Below are 22372 nucleotides of genomic sequence, written 5' to 3'. Positions count from 1 at the left end.
TTTATATGAAATTTTACTGAAATCAAGAGATTCCTGTTCTTGACATATACTGAGAAGCAATCAAGTTCTAAGCAACAACTCTTTGAATCAGACTAAATTTCAGATTGTACATGTCTCTTTCTAACACCGTTAGGAATACACATATCTGATTCCACACAGTCATCTGGATTCAGACCTATAGTATTTATTAGTAACAGCTTCAGGAACAGTCATGAGCAGCCAATTATGGTAACAACTCCCTCTTTAAATCATATAACAGTCATCAGAGCAAAGATTTAGATTTCAGGGCAAATATATCTGAGGCAAAAAAGCAGTTCCTCTAGCTGATTGTGAGAAGGGAGACCAGGTGTGCCCAGTAAGATTAAAAGCCAGACTAATACTGCAAGACATGTGCATCATAATAAGTAACAAAACTCCCACAATCCCTTAAACCTTTTTAGAAAATCTCACTATGTGACTAAAAACACTTAAGCATTTTTTCACAGTTGCAATAGAATTTATGGAAGCTGAGGGAACCTGAACTTTAACTTACGGATTGATTAAGCAGTATTACCTTCTACCTGTAGAAAAAGTAATAATAGTAAGCCAGTTAATTTTGCTGATACAGCATAGAGATCCTGTGACCAAGATAAATTTGTAAAGTATTTTCATTTCACCCTCAGAATTATGTATCAAGAGCCCTCTCCACACTCTCCCTTTGTAAGGCATGTTTGTCCTGCAGCCATCTTCTCATCACCTGAAAGATGGGATAAGTGTCCACAGATACAGACAGCAGACCCTCACACATGTGTCTGCAGCTCTCATCCCAACACTAAAACCCCTCTCTCTTCAATTGCATTTCACAACACCTGCCCAAGAAATCATTACAGTTTTCATGTAAAAAGTGTGCCTCTCACCTTGATGTCAGCTTCAGGGATGGGAAGAGCTGAGGGCAATTCCTGCAGTCCGGGGCTGCTGTTTGTGAAAGGCGTCTCACCTGCCTCCATTTATAGCTTGCTCAGAAGTCTTGTGAAACACCCCAGTCAATAGAACTGGGAAGTGGCTAATATTACTCTCAGAGAATAAAACTCATTAACTATTTCATTTGAATTTTGATCTTCCTACAACCAGCCATCTTATTGCTCTGGGTCAAAGGTCTGTTGAAGCACAAGCATCTTGATAAAACCTTAGAACTTTGGTTTTTGTTTGTCCTCATTCTTCAGAAGCCAATCACAGTACTAAAAAATGTATTGAAGTATTTCATGACATACAGGCTGTAGATCTTTTCTGCTGGTTGCAGTTTATATTTTGCTTAGCTGGGAAGCACCTATAATGAAAAACATTAATTTTTCAAAGAGTTTCAATGGAAGATATCCAGGTGACAGAGGTGGCATTTAAGCAGGGTTTTTAAAAATTCTCTTCCCCCTTCTCACCTACACTGCCTTTTGAGCAGCCACAGAGATGCAGAGCTGGTAAAGTGGGGCAAGGAGGCTGCAGCAGAGCTGCAGTGGCAATATTTTTTATTTTCACAAGGCAGGTTCACTCTGTAATGTATTTTCAGAGGGGTTCATTGGCTAGCATGCCAGAAAGCTGTACTACAGCAGGAGGAAGCAATGGGATCTTCATTAGTTTGCTGTGGGATGCTTCAGGCATCCCTCCTCTGTCAGGTAGGAAGTTATAGCGAAGATGGGGAGCTGGAAAGGGAGACAGTTTATCCCTGCCAAAACAAGCAGCCTGTACACTAGCTCCAGCCAAATCCTCCTGCTGCATCTCTTTCACTAGTGCTTGGCTGAGCCCATGGTGTGCCAGATCACAGAACTAAGCCAGCATTAAAATACATGGTTGTGGTTTTGGTTTTTTTCACATGGTTTATTCTTTTGCTGCTCTGCAGAGGCTGGAAGCAGAGCAATTGAAATTTTCATTTTGGGATTTGGAGAGAAGCAGGCCCTTACTTTATAGCAGCAGCTATATGTGAAATCACTTCTCTGTACAGGCAAATCACACAATCACACTTTGAGGGCATGGTTTTGTGTGTTGCACTGACCTCCACCTACAGTTCAGTGCTGCTGGAAAGGGGAAGGCCCTGTTCCACTCTTCAACCATTGTGTTCACTGTCTGGTAAGAGAAGGGAGGGAGAATGAGAACACCAGTGAGAGGAATGCTTGAAAGAAGGACTAAAACAGCCTAGAACAGGATGGATTTATGTGGCCATTGAACAACATTCTTCTTAGCCTGCTAGTATGTTTTACTCATGAAATTATTTAGTTGTGTTCCTAAAAAAAAATATATATATACATAATATGACATAATTAATTGTGAACTAAACATTCCCACCTTTCTCAGCACCTGCATACTCAGAAAAGCCCTTTGGCCAAATGTGTGAGCCATGAAGGCATCACAAATACTGAGTGTATCTCAACTATGTTACAAGGTGATGCAGGCAACAGTGGACTCCTAAATCATCCACATACTCTCTGCAGAGCACCAAAGCTGGCAGTGGGGCTTTTCATGGCTTCAAGGAAAACCAAAAGGTGATATATGATGGAATATATTGATACAAAAAGATGGCAAAGGGTCTCTATACAAATACTCCCAGGTTCACAGAAAAAAATGAGTCCTTGGTTCTGATGACCTAGTATTATTGGGATTGAAAACTAAATGGATTTAAATGCTGCTAACCTCACTTATATGGTGCTTTATCCACAAGGAAGTAAGCCACTGAAAAAAAGGAGAATAGCACAGGGTGGGGTTAGGGGTTTGACACTGGAAATACTTATGGAGTTTTCTTTGTGGGTTGGGTTTGTTTGCTTTTTTTCTTTATGAATCACAGAATGGTTTGGGTTGGGACGGATCTTAAAGATCATCTAATTCCAACCCCCCTGCCATGGGCAGGGACACCTTCCACTAGACTAGGTTTCCCAAACTTCCCCTTATCCCCTTCCTGCAGAAACAGCAGTATCTCAAAATCTGGAAAAGAAAGTTTGTTTCAAAAGTGAAAGAGAAGAAAACTCCAAGAGGAAAGGGTTAAACCCCTCTTTCTCTATTGCCCTCAGAAAAAATCAAAAGGAGCAAGATGAATGATGAACATAAAGATTCTTTGAAAATGAGCAAATATGCAAAAAACACTTCAACAAGCAAAGACTAAAGACTAAAGTATTTTTATCTCTTTCATAAAACTGGTTTTCTCTCTTTTTTTTAGAAACTATTGCAGGGTGATAAAACAATTTCACTTAAAGCAGTAGATTTCTGTATGCACCCACTTCACAGTGCTCAAAAAGGTAAAATGGTGAAAAAAACCAAATTAACAGCAAACTCCTTCACCCACCAGATCATTTTAAGTTCCCATCCTGCTCTACCACAATGGATACCTTAGTTTGTATCTCAAGAATTACTCATCTGTTTTATTCCTTACTCTAAAACAAGAGGATTAAAAAAATAATAAAATCACACATAAACTGCACCTCCCCAGTTTCTGATAGCTTTTTTTTTTTGGTCTGGTAGTTTTGAACTCAAGGGAGCAGGACACTGGTTCCTTTGTTTTGGAGGAGTTTTTGTGGTTGGAGGGGGTAGTTTTTTGGGTTTTACACTCTTAGCAGTTGTTAGGGCTGGTAAAGTAATTCTTCACCACAAAGATGAAGTCTGTCTCACTTTAGTCTCTCAGACTTCTGTTTCTCAAACAAAACAGTCCCCAAAAATGCAACATAGGAGCATGCAACTGGACCACAGAATCCCAAGCTGTGAACAGCCCACTCACAAAGTCAGACTAAAATGCATTTACTACCAAACCCTTGAGGGGCAACAAACAAACAAACAAAAAAAGCAATAGATCATCTGTCAATAACTGTTAGTTCAAAATGTCAGAAACCCAACCGGCTTGCTTTCTGGGTTGTATAATAAGTGAATGTGTGGGTATCCATGGCATAGTTGCTAGCCTGGGCTCCACAAACACAAAGACCCGGATTAATTAGATGCTTAGTACCAGGGAGAAGCAGGGGCTTCACAGCACATTTGGCTGGGAAAGCCTCTCCAGCTCACAAAAGCTGCACGTTCAGAAAATACATCCAGCATTTTGTTCCTTTCATGTTTGATTAGCAGGTTGTGCTCCCAAACCCTTTAGTGTCCTGGTCCAAGCATGAGTGTGACAGACATGGACTTGTCCTCGACTCAACACTAGGTGTCACTTCTGCTCAATAAATGCAACAGGGAAACGGAAAAGTTTCAAAATAAAACCCAACCCATCCGGCATCAGGTATTTCAGGGGACCTCTGTACCTACAACTCTTCCTAAAGTCATGGAGAGTTATAGAGTTTTAAAGTTTTACATGTCTCAAATCAAGCATCCAAAAGCATCAGAAAATACCAGAAAATACTTTGCCATACTAAGCACAGCAGTGACCTACAAAAAGTTTCTCTTTTGTGGGTGCAAAGGAATACCTCCCTCAGTGAACAAGGGGCTACCCTATGGAGAAGCTGCCAGAGCCTGCTCTGACAAAGTAACCTGTCTTGCTGGCCTGTCTCTATTGCTGCTGTGCTGCTGCTGGTGGGGGAGCTGCTGTGCTGCTTTCAGTCCTTCCTTGCCTACCAAAAGACTTCTGAGCATCAGGGGCCAACTCAGAGGAGGAAAAAGAGGCATGGTGTTTGTGGTCAGGGCCTCGAGGCAGGCTAGGGCATGAAGGAAATACTGGTAAGAATACAGTAAAAGCAGAAAAGTTACAGAAGTGTGGGGTACAGAGGTAGGGAACAAACAGAACCATTTCATTTGCTATGCCTTACAGCACCTGAAATAGGACACCACAAAAGATGAGAGAGCAGGCTTAAAAAAAAAACCAAAAGAAAATACTTTAGGTATTTAAACACAGTTCTTGTGTGCATCCACCTGACATCATAAAGACCAGAAGCGCCATGTGGTTTAAAAATCAAAAAGTCACAGGCAGAGAGTAAATTCACCAAAGGCTCTTAAACAAGCATACTGCTGCAATTTCTGGGTCAGGCAGTCTTTCAAAGAGCAGATTCCTAGAGAATATGAGAGTAGCCACTATATGCTTGCCCTTATGCTCTTTCCATGAAGACCCACTTCAGGTTACCACCCCAAGAGCATTCCTCTAGAGAAGGACTGGTCTGAGCACTTTTCAGACAACTTTTCAGCACACACAGGCAAAAGAGGTAGGAGTCTGGGACCCAAAACATGAGCTCAGGGGTTAACTCAAGAAAACTTGGAATTATAATGAGGCTCAGCAGCTCAGGATGAGGAAGCTGCAATGGTAAAGCAGAGTATACAATGACAGCACAACCACCTCCTTGAAAAGTATGGCAGCTAATGAGGAGCACAGCAGCTAGAGATATAAGGATCTCAAAGCACATTTTCATTTTCTGTCTGGATGTTAAGGTCAACACCAAGAGATTCTATGACTTATTGGGGCCTTAAGCAGCAAATAAATAAAACACTGAAGGAATTAAAACAGCAGAAACATATCAAGAGGCACAGGTGGAAGAACACGTACTGAACTATCCCATTTGACCACATGCTCAGGGCCCTATGAAAGATTAGCTTGTGCCCTGTAATCACCAATGATTTGGTAAAGGGCATGCTGGGATCCCTCACAAGTTTTCAGTGGTGATAAGCCCTGCCACTGTTCTGGGCATTGGGAAAAGTACAAGAGGAGAAAACACAGAAAGCACAAAAATTGGAGAGTACAATCCTTTATAAGGCCCTCAGCTACCTGATCTACCATTAGGGTCAGGCCTGTTGTGAGCAGGGGGTTGGATTAGGGGCATCCAAACACCCCTCAGTGCCTTACCTTTCTGTGAATCTAAAATGCTCGGTACCTGCTACGCACCCCCACTGTACAACTGGGCTTGCTAACAGAAGACATGGATGTGGCTGGAAATGCAAACTAGGATCATGATACATACAGAGTCCCAGTTCAAGCTGGGTTTGGAGACCAGAGACATGGTTGCAGAGGGTAGGCAAAAGGTGTGAATTGGAACCAGAATGCAGATCCAATCAGTCACCTGGTGCTCCTTGCATCAACACTCCACCTCCAAAGACAGCTCTTAATAGGACAAGGTTAGACACAATTTGGAAAAAGGCAGCTCAACTTTCACTCAGCCCTGGGAGATTAAATAGGGACTAGTGTCTAGGTGAAGATTCATCCTCAGCAAAGGTAGCACACATGCTGTGAGATGATTTAAGATGGGAGGGGGGAAAAAGTGAGAAGAATTTATGGGGAAAGAAAACAAATGGTGACAGCCCACCCTAACTGCAAGGACAGGGGAGTGTGTGATGGGAAGGATACCAAGCACCAAGTCAAGAGATTAAGCCAAATGGCAAGGGTAATTGAGGCAACTAGGAAACCAAGGAAAGGAGAAGCATTAATGAAACCTGAGGATGAGAAAAAGGAAAGGTCAAGCAGTTATAATGTGAGTGTGAACAGAGAGGAATGTGGTGGAGCAAAGAGGCAAAGGAAACGAGTGGCGAGAGAGACAGCAGAGAACAGGGGAAGGGAAAACACCTGGACAACAGGTGAGGCATAGAATAGGTGCAAATGCCTTCTTTCACTTAGCAGAATCTGACAGAAAGACTGAGATCAGTAAAAATCAAAAGACACATCTCTGACCAGGAGCAGTGTGGGTGAGCAGGACGCAAAAGTAGTGTTTCCTTTCCTTTTAGGCTGCACAAGCAGCAAGTTGTTTTGTCTGCATTACAGCAATCTCAGACCAGTGCCGGTAGGTCTTGGAGAACACAGGGCTGGATGGGAGACACTGGGGAAACTAAAGCTCAGAAAACATACAGCAAGAACTATTCCCTGCACAGACTTCCTGCTCCTGACTCTTACAGTATCAAGAGAAAACCAAGCCTGAGAGGTAGAGGTATGAAGAAACGGGTGCCTGGAGGAAGAGAAAGGGTTGGTCCTCTCTCCAAAAGCCCCCAGCCTTGACTACTGCAGCAGTCAGGTTCCATAAAGAGGTGATAAAATGTAACACAACCTCCCTCACTGCAGATGGCCAGAAGATGAAAAAAAAGTGTTACTGACCTCTAAACCTAAGTAAGGAAAAAGAGCTGTTGGCACAGGGAAGCTCTTCTGCTGGCTCGCTGAACTGAAGCCTGGGGCTACAGCAAAATGAGGTCCTTTAAGCTTCATTTAGATAAACTATCCAAAAAACAAAACCTGGGTCAAAAAGGGAGACAGAAACTGAGAGGAGATTCTAATCTATCTTTTGAAAACCAGTGGGCTTATACCTTTATTATACAAAATACTTTACAATTAAAAAACATTTTCCCCAGTAGAATCATATACAGATATTTATAATTAACAAGATTCAGTTACACACAAGATGGGAAACTTCTGCACAAAGGAAAACAATGACAGGTGAGCAAGAGAAAATTAAGACTTGACCCCTTTCCCCACCATATTCTGGGAGGAGAGGTTACATTTTAGACTTTTATTCCTATCACAATCTCTCAAGCCTGAACTCTGGGATCTCCTCTTACCCTAACAGGGTAAGGGCCTCCACCCATGTCCCTAGCATAAGTAAATACTCTTGTCTTAAAAGGTTCATGAAGAGACACTGAGAAACTAGCATCTGTCTGTACCATGAAGTTACCAGTGGCCAGAAAAGGGGACTACTGCCCCAGTTTTCCCTAGCAACCCATATATACATACATGCAAGCAAATACATGGGGAAGCATGCCCAAAACCCAGAATTTTTCACCCTTTCACCAAATGGCAATCCCACCCCACCCAAGCAACCTGCACTCAAAATACACCCTTGCAGACAGTCTCTGCAGAATGGCTAACACAAAGTCTCATGGCCAAGCTGGGCATTACTGCAAATGCAATCTGGCAAGAGGGCTGGATGTTGCTATCTTCCCCATGTTGATGATCTGCATACCAGCAAAGTGTCAGTCAGTCAAGGAGGTGATAACGTGAACCACTCAGATGCTCAAGCCACAACAGACAGGTTGCAAAAGTTGCACACTTCAAAAGGGGGGGCCTTGAAAAAAAAAAGTTGCCAATGATCTGCCCTACCAGGGCAAAGATGTGTGTGAACCCTTGTGAACATTTTCTCTCTAAGAAAGGTCACTCATTGCTGGGCTGGGCCAACCCTGCACTCACAGGGGAGCCCATCCCAGAGTCACTGCTGGAGGCCAAATGCCTGAAGCAATGTGGGAAGATCCCGGGCATCAGCTGCCCCATACAGGTCACTCTGCCCCAGCATGGAGAGGGCCATGCGGAGGGTGCTCCAGATGTTGTCAGACATAGCTCCTTGCTGCCCTCGCGGACCTCGGCTCTTCTGCTGCATGTGCAAAGCCTCTAAAAAGTGCTCCACAGCCTCACTGTCAACATGAGAAAACACACATGCTTAGTGGAAAAGATGGTACATCTCATACTCCCTCTCCCATTTGCTTCTAAAGTATTTCCCCTCCAAAACAGCTTCTTCCTCTTCACCAGATCCTGCCCCGTTCCAGAACCAGAGGTCCCCCTTTTCTCTCTAAAAGAATCTGAAGTCCAGATGGCCTCTACTCCAACCGTAACTGTGTGACACTTTGATTTCAGGGCAGAGTCCACACACTTGCTCTGCTCTCCTATGCCAAGAGGCATAGGCAGTGTGGCACTGTCCTAGTAATCTATTGCAGCCTGTCTCCCACAAACACATGCAAACTCCTGGGTGTCACAGCACATCTGCCCATCCTGTGCTCACCGGTGGGCGCCTAAGTTGATGCAACTGATGCCCAAGTTGTAACGAGAGCGGATGTATCCTGGCTGGAGCTCCAGTGCCCGACGATAGGCAGCCACAGCTTCTTCACTCCGATTCCCATTGGCCAGGGTGGCACCAAGCTTGTTCCACAGAAGATGGTCCTGGAGGAATGAGCAGAGAGAAGGGACTGACATGAACTGGATGTCTTTAAGCTTCAAGCTTTCCTTCCCCGTGTGTCTGTCTTATTCCTCCAATATGTACTCCAAATATGTACCTCTCATACACAGAGCGCCTCCACCCAAGCCTTCACCCATAAACCTCTGGCATCCACAGTCTGCCCTTTCTTACATTGGGGCGCACACTGAGTGCAGCACTGAAGCAATCCACAGCCTTCTCGTACTCGCCACTGAGGTTGAAAAGGACACCCAGGCCACACTGAACATCAGGATCCACAGTTGAGGGGTTGCTGCGCACAGCTGCTAAGAACAGCTCTTTCACCTCCATGAACAGCGAGCTGGAAAAGCACAGAACAGGATGTTGGTGTACTGTGGAGAGAGCTGGCCTGGGGTTGCTCACTCTGTTCCTGCCTGGACCAGCCCGAGCCCTCCAAGAAGCCTCTCAGCTGAAGGCTGAAATTTGTCACCCTAACTCACTCAGACAGCAGGGAACCTAGGACACGCTTGGAAGGCCCCAGGTTTGTCCCTGAGACACTCTCCTCTGGTTCCTTCTCCAGCAGGTGGGCATAGTCCGGCTTATGGCGTAGCCAGTCCCGCAGGGTCTCACATGCCTGCTTCTGCAGGGACTCATTGGTGAAGCTGACTGCTAAAGCCATAAGTGCTGTGAGGTTCCCAGGCTGCAGTTCCAAGCACCTGCAGGTGAAAGAAAGAGAAGTGAATACAGTATTAAATCAGTCCAGGAGACACCCAGATACAGGAGGTAACACAATCAAGACAGAGCACACCATGAGAACCATATGGTCCTTGTGGCACCACAGACAAGACAAGGAGCCATGCTCAGGAGCACTTCTGCAACACTCACTGTCTGAGGGCACTGATTGCCAAAAGCTCCTGTTCATTCTCTGCTTGGGTGGTTCCCAGATATTGCCAGGCCTGGGGAAGATAAAGATGTATAAAGTCCAACTTACTCACAGAGAAAAAGATCAGCCAATAAGCCACAGACACAGAGATTAAATCCACTATATTATCCTACACATTTTAAAAATGAAACCAAATATATCAAAATATACACATTAACCACAGGTATAAGTTCCTCTCAAAAGATACACAGATGTCATGGCACATAGGTCCTCAAGGCCAACAAAATTGGCATTGTTATAGTGAAAAGAAGTGAATGTCTACCTGGAAATCTATCATAAAGCAACTGTTGGCAGTTTTACACTTAAATCACAGAATCTCCACTTTTAACTTCTAACTGTGGTCAAACTGCAGAGGGAGGAGGAAAATGCCGATCTCTTATTTCCCAAGAACAACACAGCATAGCAGCAGTGCTAACAATAGGAAGACCCCCGAGGCAGGCAGCTGTATGTACTTGTGCAGTGGTCCACTAGCAAGTGGCAATCTTGGAGAGTTGACTATCAGACCTGAAAGTAGAAGCACTGTTATTTTACTGAATTTTCAATCATCGTGATACCAGTACATGAAAATGACTTCCATCTCCAGGCAGGTGACATAGGGAATATTTAACTAAGGCACTAAATGCAAAGCACGTGTTTTATCTACACTTTGTGTTGATGTCCACACCCCTGGCTTCAAAATAGGCTACACAGTTGGTGAGACTGTCAGCACGAAGTACCTGCTTTTGGAACATAAGTCACAAAATGCAGCATCCACTGCGTCACAGAAGGAAATTGTTTCATTAGCAAAGACCCAGAAATGCTGTACAAGCCACCACAAGCAGAAGGCAATCTACTGTCTTGAATTTCTAATGCCTCACCATACAGCTCGCTGCAACTCAAGAAGTGCTGACCACACACCTGCATAGTGTTCTGCCAGCAGAAGAGCTGAGATTCAAGGTAAAGTTGTGACTTGGACCAAAGCAAACCTGACATTTCCTTCAGAGCAATTGTTCATGTCTATTTGATCACAGTACCATTTGTGAAGTCTTGACTTCTGTACTTTTTGCAGTCACAGTAGAAGAATTCAGAATGTTTTCAATACAGCCAGCCAGAACTGGACCAAGATTTCTTCCCCTAAGGTTTCTACTAGCTCTCCATCATGCTCAGCCTGCAGCCCACACTGCCTATGAGAAGAAAGCGACAGTTCTAAAAGAGTATTAATAATGCCTTTCGACCACCTTAAAGCTAAAGCTGATCTTCAAACCTTCTACTTCAAACCTTCAAACCTACTTTCCACCTACTCCCAGTATCCTAAAAAGACAAATGTCTGTTCCCCGAAGGCAAGAACCTCTGCTCCAAGGTGTCACTCATCTAAGTCTCAGAAGAAACAAATTATGTATGTCCAATCACATACAATTAGCAGGGCTTGAATTAGACACACAGAGAATTCAGCGGCCCCGAGTCCTTGAGGCAGACACTCCAGAAACAGACAACACAAGTGTATTTGCATTCTTCCTCCTGAGAACATCCACATCCTGTACCTCTGGAGAAAGGCACACAGACTATTCCATTTCTCGATTCATCCTGCAGAAGCCGAAATGATTTACGGAAAAAAGTATTCACTGAATTTGGAGCTGGAAATCTGTCTTCAGTGTAAAAATCATTCTTTGGCCCACAAATTCAAATGAAGACTGTGTAGACACCCAAGCCATCTCTCTCAACCCTTCTGGGTTACATCTTCTCCCAGCATCTAGATGAAAGTCAGAACTCCAAATCTAATGAGCTGCTCAGAATTAGACTTCAATACAAATACTGAAAGCAATCTGCCATAAGCATTTCTAATCTTACAATGCCAATAAAGACTTTCACAGAAGCAACTTAAGAGATGAGAAGTTGTCTTGGCTCTGTGTGCAGTATCATGTGCTACAAAGATTTTAGAGCTCTGGGCCAGAGTCTTTGTGTTTCCTCTAACTGACCTTAAGTCATAAACCTCCTTTGCTCACAGCCCCCCCCGGGGATCCACATATATGAGCTACAAACCCAGAGCCACAAAAAAATGAGGTGTTTTCATACACCCTGCACAGCTCCTAACACTGAAGTGAGTTTTCTACACTCACCCTGACACCTCTGCCTGTTACCTCCGCTGTCACTCACCTCCATATGATCTGGCTTCTGTTGCACTGCAGCCTCAAAGAGCAAGACAGCATTGGGGAGGTCACCTTCCTCTAAGCGCTTCCGACCCTCTTCAAATGCATCTGGGTGATCTCTCATGGGATTATCTTCCTCAAACTGATAACCCTAGCAGGGAAGACAGACAGGGCTAATGCTAGGAGACAGGCTTAGGGAGAAGAGCACTCTCTAAAGCACAGCACAATCTAGTCTTGTTGCATCAGGAACAATCAAACTGCAGACCAGTTAGCATCTCGTCCTCATTGCTAATTTGTAGCAGATCAGAGAAGAATGGTACTTCTTCCTGCCTGCTCTGCGATGAAAAATTCTCCCAAACCAGACCTGGAACAAGTTGCCACAGAGACGAAACATTTGGTATGGATCTTATCAGCTTGGGAGGGGTGGGGAGAGGGGCATGGACAGGGCCAGGGGACACAACACTTGTACCCATTGCATAGAATCCCTGCATTCACTGGTATTTGGTGTTGGACAAGAACCACACAGCATTTGCAGACAAGTCTAAGTGAAAACAGTATTTAACTTCTAGCTGATCTGGGATGAGAGTGTAAGTAACAGTAAAAGATCAGTGTGAGAAGGAGTCCTATCAGCATTTAAGGTCTGTGGAGTTCACATGTGAGCCAGACACACTGCCAGCCTCCTCAAGGCATCCTATCACAGTGCTAGGGCTGAGAGACCCTCTTCTCCATTACCTTGTCATATGATGAGGAGCTGAGGTCTTCATAATCAGAGAGCCAAGGGTGAGCCTCTGCATCTCTCTTGGCCATCTCCTCACACTCTGCCTGGAGTTTGTCCCAGAAGTCCACATCTGACTGAAGGGAGAACAGAATGTGACTAGAGTAACTGAACCATAAACTCAGATCTACACATGCCGGAGAACTCCCTCTAAAATGCCTCCAGCCCTCCTCATAGCATGCAAAGGAGAGAGGTAACCCTACTATGGGCACTCATTTGGCACCCCAGCCCTCCTCCTCAGTCAGCTTTACCTCCACAGCAGCCTTTGCCTGCTCAAATTCCGTATCAAGAGTTGACATGTTCCCAGATCGCGCAAATTGATCCACCCAGGCATCGGATGCCCCCTGGGAGTTCGGAAACAGAAACACACTTTTCTTTTTAGAATTTGGCTACCTTAGGGCACATCCCAAAACAGCAGGAGGGTCTGTGATGACCCCTCCTCCCCATCAGTAAGAACTGATGGCCTATAAAGTGGAAAAGAGTTCATCTGAATTTCCTCTTCCTCCCAGACGCTACGGGAGATGAGAAAACAAACTGTCCACATACATTCCCAGCTTCTGGCTAGACTCTGCTAAGAGCCCAACAGCCCCTCCCTTGTCTCCCTCAGCATTGCTGAGAGTTGGATTTGCCATTCTCCCTTGCTCCCAGACTGTGGCACTGTGGCAAAAAACTTTCTTCCTTCAGAGCATACAGGCCTGGGGCTCCTACCTGCTGCTGTATAAACTCAGCTGCCCATTGCTCTGCCTGATCTTGGTCTCTGTGGGTCACCTGATTAGCTTCGATCGATACCCTCCCATCTCCGATCTGGCGGACAAACTTTAGGAACTGCAGCAGAGAAATGAAACAAGGGTGGAGCTGGGCAGATGTTGTGCCAAGAAGCCCTCTGCCCATGCCCCCCTCCTTCACTAAGAGGGCTTCTCTCTGCAAAGCGAGCTCAAAAGGCCCAGAAAGGTGGGGAGGAGAGTCGTGTTGTAGAGATGGATAATATCTAGAAGTGGATTGTAGGATTCAACTTCCAGGAATCAGGGAAGAAATGGAAATATGGGACAACAGGAGGCTTTATTCCTTTACTGTCTTCACCCCTCTCAATTCCACACACCCCTTACTCACAGTAATATAACTACTACCAATTATAAAATTACTAATTCATAGTAATAATTCATCTCTCAGCCCAAATCAGGAGCTTTCTCACCTCAGTGTTCTTGAGTTTTGGATCGTCCACTTTAGAGAGGAAATCAGTAACAGTTTTCTTAAGATCTTCCTCAGGTTGATATTCCTCATACCTGTGTTCAGAGGCAGTAAAAGGGAAAGAGGTGGCCTGATACCAGGCAACAGCAAACTCTTTCATTAACCACAGTGTACACAATGGGCCAGACAACAGTACTGAGGGATACAACCCCTCCTCAAAGATTCTGGGGTTTTCCTATGTGATTCAGTACCACTGTCCATCTGTAAAAATTCAAAATTAGTCCTAAGTTAACTGTGCGAGTAACTTACGCAAACAGTATCAGAATTAAACAATCACAGAGTCAGCACAGTTCTGCAGAGCAGTCTGGATTCCCTGGCAAGCTCTCATGCTATCAGACACTGCAAGTTTTAGCACTACCAAAAACAAGGTCATATATCCAGGAACAAAGAAAGTAGGTCATGCCTGTTGAAGAGGAAAACAGTGTCTTGGAAAAGCATCAGCTCCACAGAGGACTGAGGACTCACAGTAAGTGCAAAATTCAATATGTTGTCTGGCTTACAGCAGGATAGGACCAGTTCTAGGTGTTACCACTTGAGGAAGTCTTTGGAACTGGTGGCAATAACTCAGGAATGTCCGTTATTTGCAGAAAGGTATCAGGAAAGGCATGAGCTGAGAGGAAGGAGAATCCAAATACGCAAAATGTCTTTTAGGAAAAGATCTAAGAGGCCCAAACTGCTTGTGTGTGTTTTGCTTCTTTAATTGAAAAATTTGACTGTACTCAACAGGTACCTACAGAGAGATGATCCGAAGTAGTAGATCGTTCTTTTATCTACCAGAAAAAAACACATTCAAATAATATCTAGACGGTTGAATCCAGAAACATGTTGAGGAAAGGCTGGAAGTGGTTTGTCAGATAGTGAGAATAAAGTGATGGAAGTTTACAACTAGGAGAGTCTAGTACTTGAAATCTCTAAATCTAAAAAAGCATCTGTTGCTAAAAAAAATTTCCTGAGCTCACTCCTGAAATCACTATAAGGAGCTTTGCATTAGGCATGAGACTGAGCTAGCCTACACAATCAAAGTATCTTCCTGGAACTAGAGAACAGAAAAGCTGGGATCTCTTAAAAACTTCAGTCTCCAAGCATGGTTTCCTCTTCTCTCTGAAACCAAAGGCCTGAGAACATCATTTTAGGTTAAAAGACTCAAAAGCATTCAGGCCATAGCAGACTTGTATCATCTATCCAAATTTCACCGACGCAAGTACCTAGCAGCAACAGCTAGTCTTGAAAAGTCAGACTCACCATTTATCTGCCAAAGACTGATCTTCTGATTCCCCAAGCCACAGTTTCTCCTCTGACTGCTCTAGGTATTCTTCTGCCCACTTGGCAGGAGACACAGACAGTGGATCTGCACAGGACATCAGGAGGAATAGGGAGAAAAGTAAGACAAGCAGACCACTACACCTTTGTTTCTATTTGCTAATTCTGTATTTGTTTATTCTGATCTCAAAATCAAGACTTAGGTTCAGACAGTGTATTAATACAGATGCCACTGTAGTGAGAACAAACTTATGATTTTCTGCTTTAATATCACAACTTATTCATCTGCTCTCTGTGCAATACTATGTAGGTCAAGAAAATCAGCAATGCATTACAAGTCTCTGTCAAAAGCAGAGCCTACAAAGCACTAGGTTTTCAACAGGACTTTCTCAAAGACCTTCATAAATGCCAATTTATATTCCCAGAAACACAAAGACTGAGGGTCAAGGAATGGGACTACCCAGTTTTCTACAGTGGCAACCTCAGGAGAATAGAATAGGATCTATTTAAATTTTACTCATAATTTCCAGATTAGGACATGGATGGTAACAGGATCCTATTCCAGACACAGTTCTATACACAATGCAGAATGGCTTTTCAGATAAAGCACTGGCTTGCTTTAAATAAGAAGCTTAACTTTTGGGCCAGAAACATTCACTTTGCACATTTCCAGGGTGTAACTCCCCTCTACCTCCATTTAACTGACACAAAATATTGGCCAAAGATTCACCTTTGTACCAAAGAAAAATTTAGCCTTAAGAGAGGGAATTAGAGAACACGAAAGCAAGAAGCAGTACCAGACCATCTCCAACTTGCATCAGTTGAATCACAGTTTTTATAAAAGCAGTTTAAATAGAGTGCTTCTCCTAAATTCTCCAAGTAATTTAAGATAAAACCAAAAGACCTTTACACCTAAATAAAGGTTTCCACACCACATTGTTCACAATTTGGCTAAGCCATCACAAAGTAGCTTCCCTACCCGCCACCCCATTAAAGCTGGTACAGGAAACAATGATTGCTGGGCCCAAAGCAAGACTCCCAATTTCACATTCAGTAACTCTTCACTACACACAGGCATGTGACTGACATTCATCTTGACAGTAATACCAAAAGGGACACTTCACCTGTCACTTCAGCAATGAACTCCTGTGACCAGTCAGCCTCATTGTAATCTGAAGAGACATCACCAGTGCTATCTGTTGCAGCCAAGAATTCCTGGGTCCAGTTTTCAGACAGTGCCAGGGCTGCCACACCTGGAGCTACATGAAGAAAAAAAATGGAAGTGAGGACTGGAGCACTCAAAGGCATCATTTAAGTGTTCCAGGCTGGCCCTCATCTCCTCTGACCTTTCCCCTTCCCTTTGTTAGAATAAAATCACAGAAATATTCCACTTGGAAAGAATCTCTGGAGGTTGCTAGTTTTCTCATAGCAGATTAACACTAAAGCTAGAGATCAGGTTGCCCAGGGCATTCATCAGGTAACTTCTGAACTTGTCCAAGGCTGGCAATTCCCCAGCCTCCCTAGGCACCTGTTCCAGTACTGAACTGTCCCCTCCAAGGGAAGAAATGTTTCCATACACCTACTCAGTTTCTCTTTCCACAAGTTGTATCCATTTCCCCTTGTCCTTCTCCTGTCTATCGCTGTGAAGATCCTGGCCATGGCTGCTGAAGACAGCAATAAGACACTCCACTGCCCTGCCCCTTAGACTCTTCCCTAGGCTAAACATGTCCAGTTCCCTCGGCCTTTCCTCTTCCAACATGTATTCCTGTTCCTGAATACTCTACTGATCTCCACTGAACTTGTTCCACTAGCTCAGTGTACTGGGAAGCCCAATCTTGAAACTATACTTCAGATACAATCTCACAAGTGCTGAGTAGATGGGAACCACACTGCTAAGAGCTTAACCATAACACTAAGATCTTTTCCAGACCTCTACCTACTCCATCTCCCCTCACCTCGCTGAGGGGCCTGCCGGAAGCTTGACTGTTCAATCTCTTGCATCTCAGCCAACAGGTCATCCATCTTAAAGGTCTGGGGTGCACGGGATAGTAAAGGGCCATTCTGTGCTTGCAGAAACTCTCCAACCAGCTGCCAAAGACAGAAATGGATTACAAACGTCGCATAGAAGATGAACAGACAGATCCATGGAGCATGAGAGAAAGAAGTGGGCTTGTCAGAAAGAAATACTAGCATCAGGTAGGGCAAAAAAATAACAAATAGTGTTGATGAGAAAAGCTATAAGGAGATGAATTAATCTGTTCTTACCTCATCTTCAGTGGCCACTCCCAGTGGTTTGGATACCTGCAGGGAACAGTGGGCAATTGTGTCAACAGTTTTGATCCCATACCCCCCTCCACACACACACTGTGACCCAATTAGATTACATCTTCCTCTTCCTTCAGCTTAGGCTGTCAACATTTTCTTGCATTAGATGCCTGCTAAAGCTAAAGCAGCAGGAACACTTTGAGGGATTCTGTCCAACCCCCCTCCCACCACTGTCTGGCTTAGGACGGTGACAGCAAGGTATACAGCTCACCACAGCCACCAGCATCCCCTGAGCGCCCACAAACATGCCCTCACCCCACAGCCCTGTGCCGGGTGACCCCGCGGCCTCTTTCCTCAGAAAAATGTCCCACTGCCCCTTTGTGCAGGGACTGTTCCCGCGCAGTCCTCACCCCGCGGCCGCCTTTGCAGCCCACCCCCGACCCGAGCCGACCGACCCAGCCATAGCCCAGCAAGCGGAGCAACACTCACGGCTGCGGCTTCGGTAGCCCCGGGGGGCCAGGCCAGCGGGCCCTGCAGCCCTTCCTGCCGCAGGGCTTTGTCCTGCGTGAAGTGCCCCGCCAGCTTCATCAGGGGGTTGGAGCCCCCGCACTCCGGCTCCACCAGCTCCCTCATGGCCATGGCGCCGCGCAGGGAGGAAGGGAGGGTCGGCGCCGAACGCCGCCGCGCCTGCACCTGGCACCGGGGCGGCACAGACACCGAGTGAGCGCCGGGCGAAGCGACCTGCTGACCCCGACCCGACCGCAACCCGCCAGCGCCGCCCGCCCCGCGGGCCCGGCCCGGGAGAGGACGGACACCCACTCGCCAGGACGGCAAGGCCGCGGCGCCCGCCCCCAGCCCCGCGCCCCCACTCGCTCCTCCCTCCCACCGCCCGGGACCCCTGTCCCGCCCCGCCCCGTCCCGTCCCCGCCCGCCCCGCGCCGGCGGCGGCGCCGGGACGGGCCGCGGGGCTCCCCCCGCCAGCTCCGCACCTGGGGCCGCCGGGGCGCGCACGGCTCGCGCGGAGGGGCGGGGCCAGCCCTTAAAGGGACACGCACCGGAGCGCCTTAAAGGGGCAGAGTCCCGCGGGCTGCACCTCCCGCGTCACCGCCCCTGTCACCGCCCCTGTCACCCCTCGCCGCCGAGCACCCCACCCCCGGCCGCTGCACGGCCGCTGGACCCGCCCCGCCCCGCAGCGCCCGGGCCAGTTCCCGAGGGATGTGTCCCTGTCTGCTGGCCGCCGCTGGAGCGAAGCAGTGTGTATATGTACATGGTATGCACCCTGCACATCTCGTTGAATATATATATAAATGCACACATATATTTATATGTATAGTTATATATACATACATATGTCCGCGAATACAACGAGATGTATATGGTATGTATATCTGAGATATATATGTATCTCTATATACAAGACGTATGTGGTATGTATATATGAGATATGTATGTGTATATATATGTGAGGTATGTATATGGCATGATTATCTGAGATATGGATGTATATGTATATACAAGCTATATACATGCTATGCACCATATGCATCTTCTGTATTTGTAAATATATGTACATATATATATTCATATATATATTTTCAACGAGATGGATATGGTACGTACCTGTATATATTTGCATATATACGTAAATGAACGTATACTGTATTAGAACACGCTCATCCGGCTGATGGACTAATATTTTATAGTTTGCTCTGGGATCAATAAAATGTTGCAACTGGCAGCCACAGGTCAAAAGTGGCTGCATTTGACTGAAAAGTACGTGATGGTTTCAGATAAGCCATAGAAACGTCAACTCCTTTACAGCCTTGATCCTTCTACACGCGTGATTCCACAGGAGGGTCAAACCACTTGGAAAATCAGAGGTCATTTGTGTATAGCCTCTAAAAGAATGGGAAAAGCACAAGGAGGGGTTTGCATGATGTGTACTGCCTCCCGTGACAATAGGGTACTAGAAATAAATTGTTTACAGAGTCAAATCCCATCTTCTCCTTTTCAAAGGAATATGTTCCCCTGCATGGTCCTCTCCAGATTTGCCAGGTGCAGTTCATCTGTCCAAACACTGACATCTGGTGCTGGTTTAGACACAGTTCTTTGGCAGTAGGTCTTCTTGACTGCTCTGCTTACAGCTTTGAAACACATGTGACATCTACAGCCAGTTCTGTGCTAGCAAGCAGTATGGCTCAACAGGAGCAAATCTTTAAAGTTATAAAAGCTGGGGCTGAAAATACAACATCCACACCAAATAGGTTTGGGGAGGTGTCTCCTATGTGCAGCACACTGTCTTAGCACCACCTAAAAGGAATCCTGTTTGCACACTGAGACTGTTCTGCAGCCCAAACCCAAGCCCAGCAAGCAGGGATTACTGGAAGATTCATTTTGAAAGACCACAGCAGACACCCATTCAGGCATGGATGTGGAAGTGCCCTACATCTGACAGGTAGCTGCATTAAGGTGGTGATGCTTGAAAAGCCATTTACATAACTACTCTTACACATGGAGACCAAGTTGCACACGCGATGTAACACAGGCACAACACATTCCACTCTTCCAGATGTCTGCCCTATTGTCTGCCCTTCCTGTAAGTTGTAGTCATCCTGGGACTGTGAGTGCACTAACCCGACCCTTCCAGAATGAACCCCCGGAAGGACAAAGCAAGGCTCGCCCCTTTTACCAAATGGCAATCCTACATACATTCAGTGTGATCAAGGGTTAACAAGAGCACTTGAAGAGAGAAAGATGAAGGAGGCTTTGGGGCAGAATCCTGAATTACTTTCTAGAAGAACAGGTGAGCAATGCTGCTCCTAGGTAAAAACAACAGACCGCACAAAGACATGGAGAGCAGGAGTATAAGCATTGAGGCAAGGCATGGACAGAAAAAACAAAGTCATCACAGATCGAGCAGTGAAGAAGTCAAGATGAAGCAGTTCTAATTTATAAAAATTCGTAACAAGGTCTTGGGGTATGCCTATGACACCAGCCTATGATACCAGTCCAGCCTGACTTACTGGTTCAGGACAGGGACTTGGAAAGACTGCCCTGTAAAAAAAGTCCCCACAGCCTCCCTTCTGTGAGCAGCACGGCTGAGGAGCAAGAACAGCCCCACAGAGAATACACCCAGGGTCATCGCTGCTGCCTGCAGGGACAAGAAATACTAAAGAAAAATGTATCTTCTCTTCCCCTCTTTCTCTTCTCCTGGGAAAACAGCTTTTCCTGTTTCTTGATGGCCTTCAGGCTCACCAAGAGTCTTGTAAAGCAGTGCTCATTGATGAACCAGTTCCAACAATGAGCAATCTTTTGGTCTAGTGAAAATGTTGTGGTATCATTTGCACCAGGCTGAAGACGGCCTGCAGTGTAGGAGCCCTTCAGAAAACATCTTCTATGACTCAGTCATAGTTTTCCATTGCTTAAGAGTGAGGCACGGATGCCCCTCCACCTGAAAGTACAGAAAGAAACCTTGCAGAGCAAGACTTTCTAGGTCTTAGACCCAGAGTAAAGGAGAAAAAAGGAAAAGGTGGATGGCCCCATATATCCCTTATAGTCTCAAAGGAATGTGATGATACTGAAAGGGCCAGAAGTGGCAATGGTGGCAAAGCATCCAGGACAACCATAGCTATAGCTCATGGTGCATAAGTGTCCTGCTGAAGCCACAACTATTTCTGTTCAGAGACAGAAAACAAAAGGTCTGGATCTACAGTCATCAGGAAAAGAAGCAAAATCAATGGACCCTTGCGTGTGAAGTGTAAATAATTTGGCAGTAAGAAGTGAAATATTAGGGAGCCTCAATAATTCTTGGAGACGTGAGAGAAGCAAATTGTACAGCTCCTGAAAAGGCTATTCCAGGCTCTTCATCCTTCAGTCAGTCTGAGTACTCAATACTATGCTGAATTTCCTGGACCTGATGGGGATCAGTGACAAAATGCAGGTCTCTGCCTAGTTATTCCCCTTCCTAACTTCGTGAAATTCATTATTCCTTTCCAAGTACAGAACTTTGCACATGCTTTTATTAAATAGTGTTCTAGTCTTTCAGGCTATTCCTCTCATTGATCAAGATAATTTGAATAAGAATTTTCTCTACCAAATACATTGCAACCCCTCTCAAGTTAGTGTTGTCTGCAAATTTAATAGGTGCACTTTCTAGTCCACTGTATAAATAACAGAAAAAAACTTAATAGCACACTGAAAAAAGATCTCTGTGGGACTGCTTCTTGATATTTTTCTCCAGATAGATAGCATAGCATCAAAATCTAATCTTAGAATTTTCTAATCAGCATCAGACTCTCCTGACACTAATTTCAGTAGATCAGTTTCCCATGTTTCCTAATGTGTTATACTGTCAGATGAAATGGAATAAAAATCCCTACTGAAGTCAAAATATTTAACATGTATTGTTACTTCCTTATCCAAAAGGCCTGTTAGTCCGCCATGAAAGATTGGTTTGACTTGATTTCTTTTTCTGGCAAATGTAAAATGTGAGTGGTCTACTTAATGTTTATTTGTTCCAGTATCACAGGGGGAGGCAGTAAAGTGATGCTGGCTGGACAATAATTAATCAGATATTATTATTATTATTGTTATTGTTGTTGTTATTTAGTAGCCAATATATTTGGCCTTTTCTAGTCTTCTGAATCTCTCCATTATCTAGATATCTCAAAGATAACTGCCAGCGAGCCTGATGTTGCTTGAGCCAGTTCTCTAACCATCACAAAAAGAAGTTCATCAAGCCTAACTGGTCTGAAAACATTGACTTTGCGTAAGTGCTTAGAAATCTAGAATGACTTTTCCCCCATTTGCAGCTGGTGCTATTTAAGATATTCACCTAGCCACCATACAGTGAAGACAAGTAAAAAATACTTGCAACTTCTTGGTATCTTTGACCAGTTTCTGATTTCACTGATCAGAAAGCCAG

General features: G+C 45.0%; 1 protein-coding gene across 3 annotated transcripts; it reads right to left on the bottom strand.

The window, feature by feature from the left end:
* Positions 1 to 7192: 7192 nt before the first annotated feature.
* On the bottom strand, positions 7193 to 18451 carry PEX5 (peroxisomal biogenesis factor 5). 3 transcript variants are annotated; one of them, XM_017814707.1, is made up of 16 exons: positions 18438 to 18451; positions 17938 to 18141; positions 17449 to 17484; positions 17139 to 17271; positions 16308 to 16442; positions 15166 to 15271; positions 13868 to 13958; positions 13384 to 13500; positions 12927 to 13019; positions 12633 to 12752; positions 11908 to 12051; positions 9717 to 9787; positions 9332 to 9547; positions 9027 to 9192; positions 8682 to 8839; positions 7193 to 8316 (listed from the first exon to the last, which is right to left on the bottom strand). In XM_017814707.1, the coding sequence occupies exons 2-16, from the start codon at positions 18085 to 18087 to the stop codon at positions 8115 to 8117; spliced, it is 1938 nt and encodes a 645-aa protein (XP_017670196.1). In that variant the 5' UTR covers positions 18088 to 18141; positions 18438 to 18451; the 3' UTR covers positions 7193 to 8114. The 3 variants fall into 3 exon arrangements, with proteins under 3 accessions (XP_017670196.1, XP_017670195.1, XP_017670197.1); XM_017814706.1 differs by lacking the exon at positions 18438 to 18451 and having other exon boundaries at positions 17938 to 18164; XM_017814708.1 differs by lacking the exons at positions 13384 to 13500; positions 18438 to 18451 and having other exon boundaries at positions 17938 to 18164.
* Positions 18452 to 22372: the final 3921 nt, after the last annotated feature.

This window comes from Lepidothrix coronata, unplaced genomic scaffold (assembly GCF_001604755.1).
Source record: "Lepidothrix coronata isolate B3197 unplaced genomic scaffold, Lepidothrix_coronata-1.0 Scaffold46, whole genome shotgun sequence".
Lineage (NCBI taxonomy): Eukaryota > Metazoa > Chordata > Aves > Passeriformes > Pipridae > Lepidothrix > Lepidothrix coronata.
This window is presented reverse-complemented; position numbering and strand designations above follow the sequence as displayed.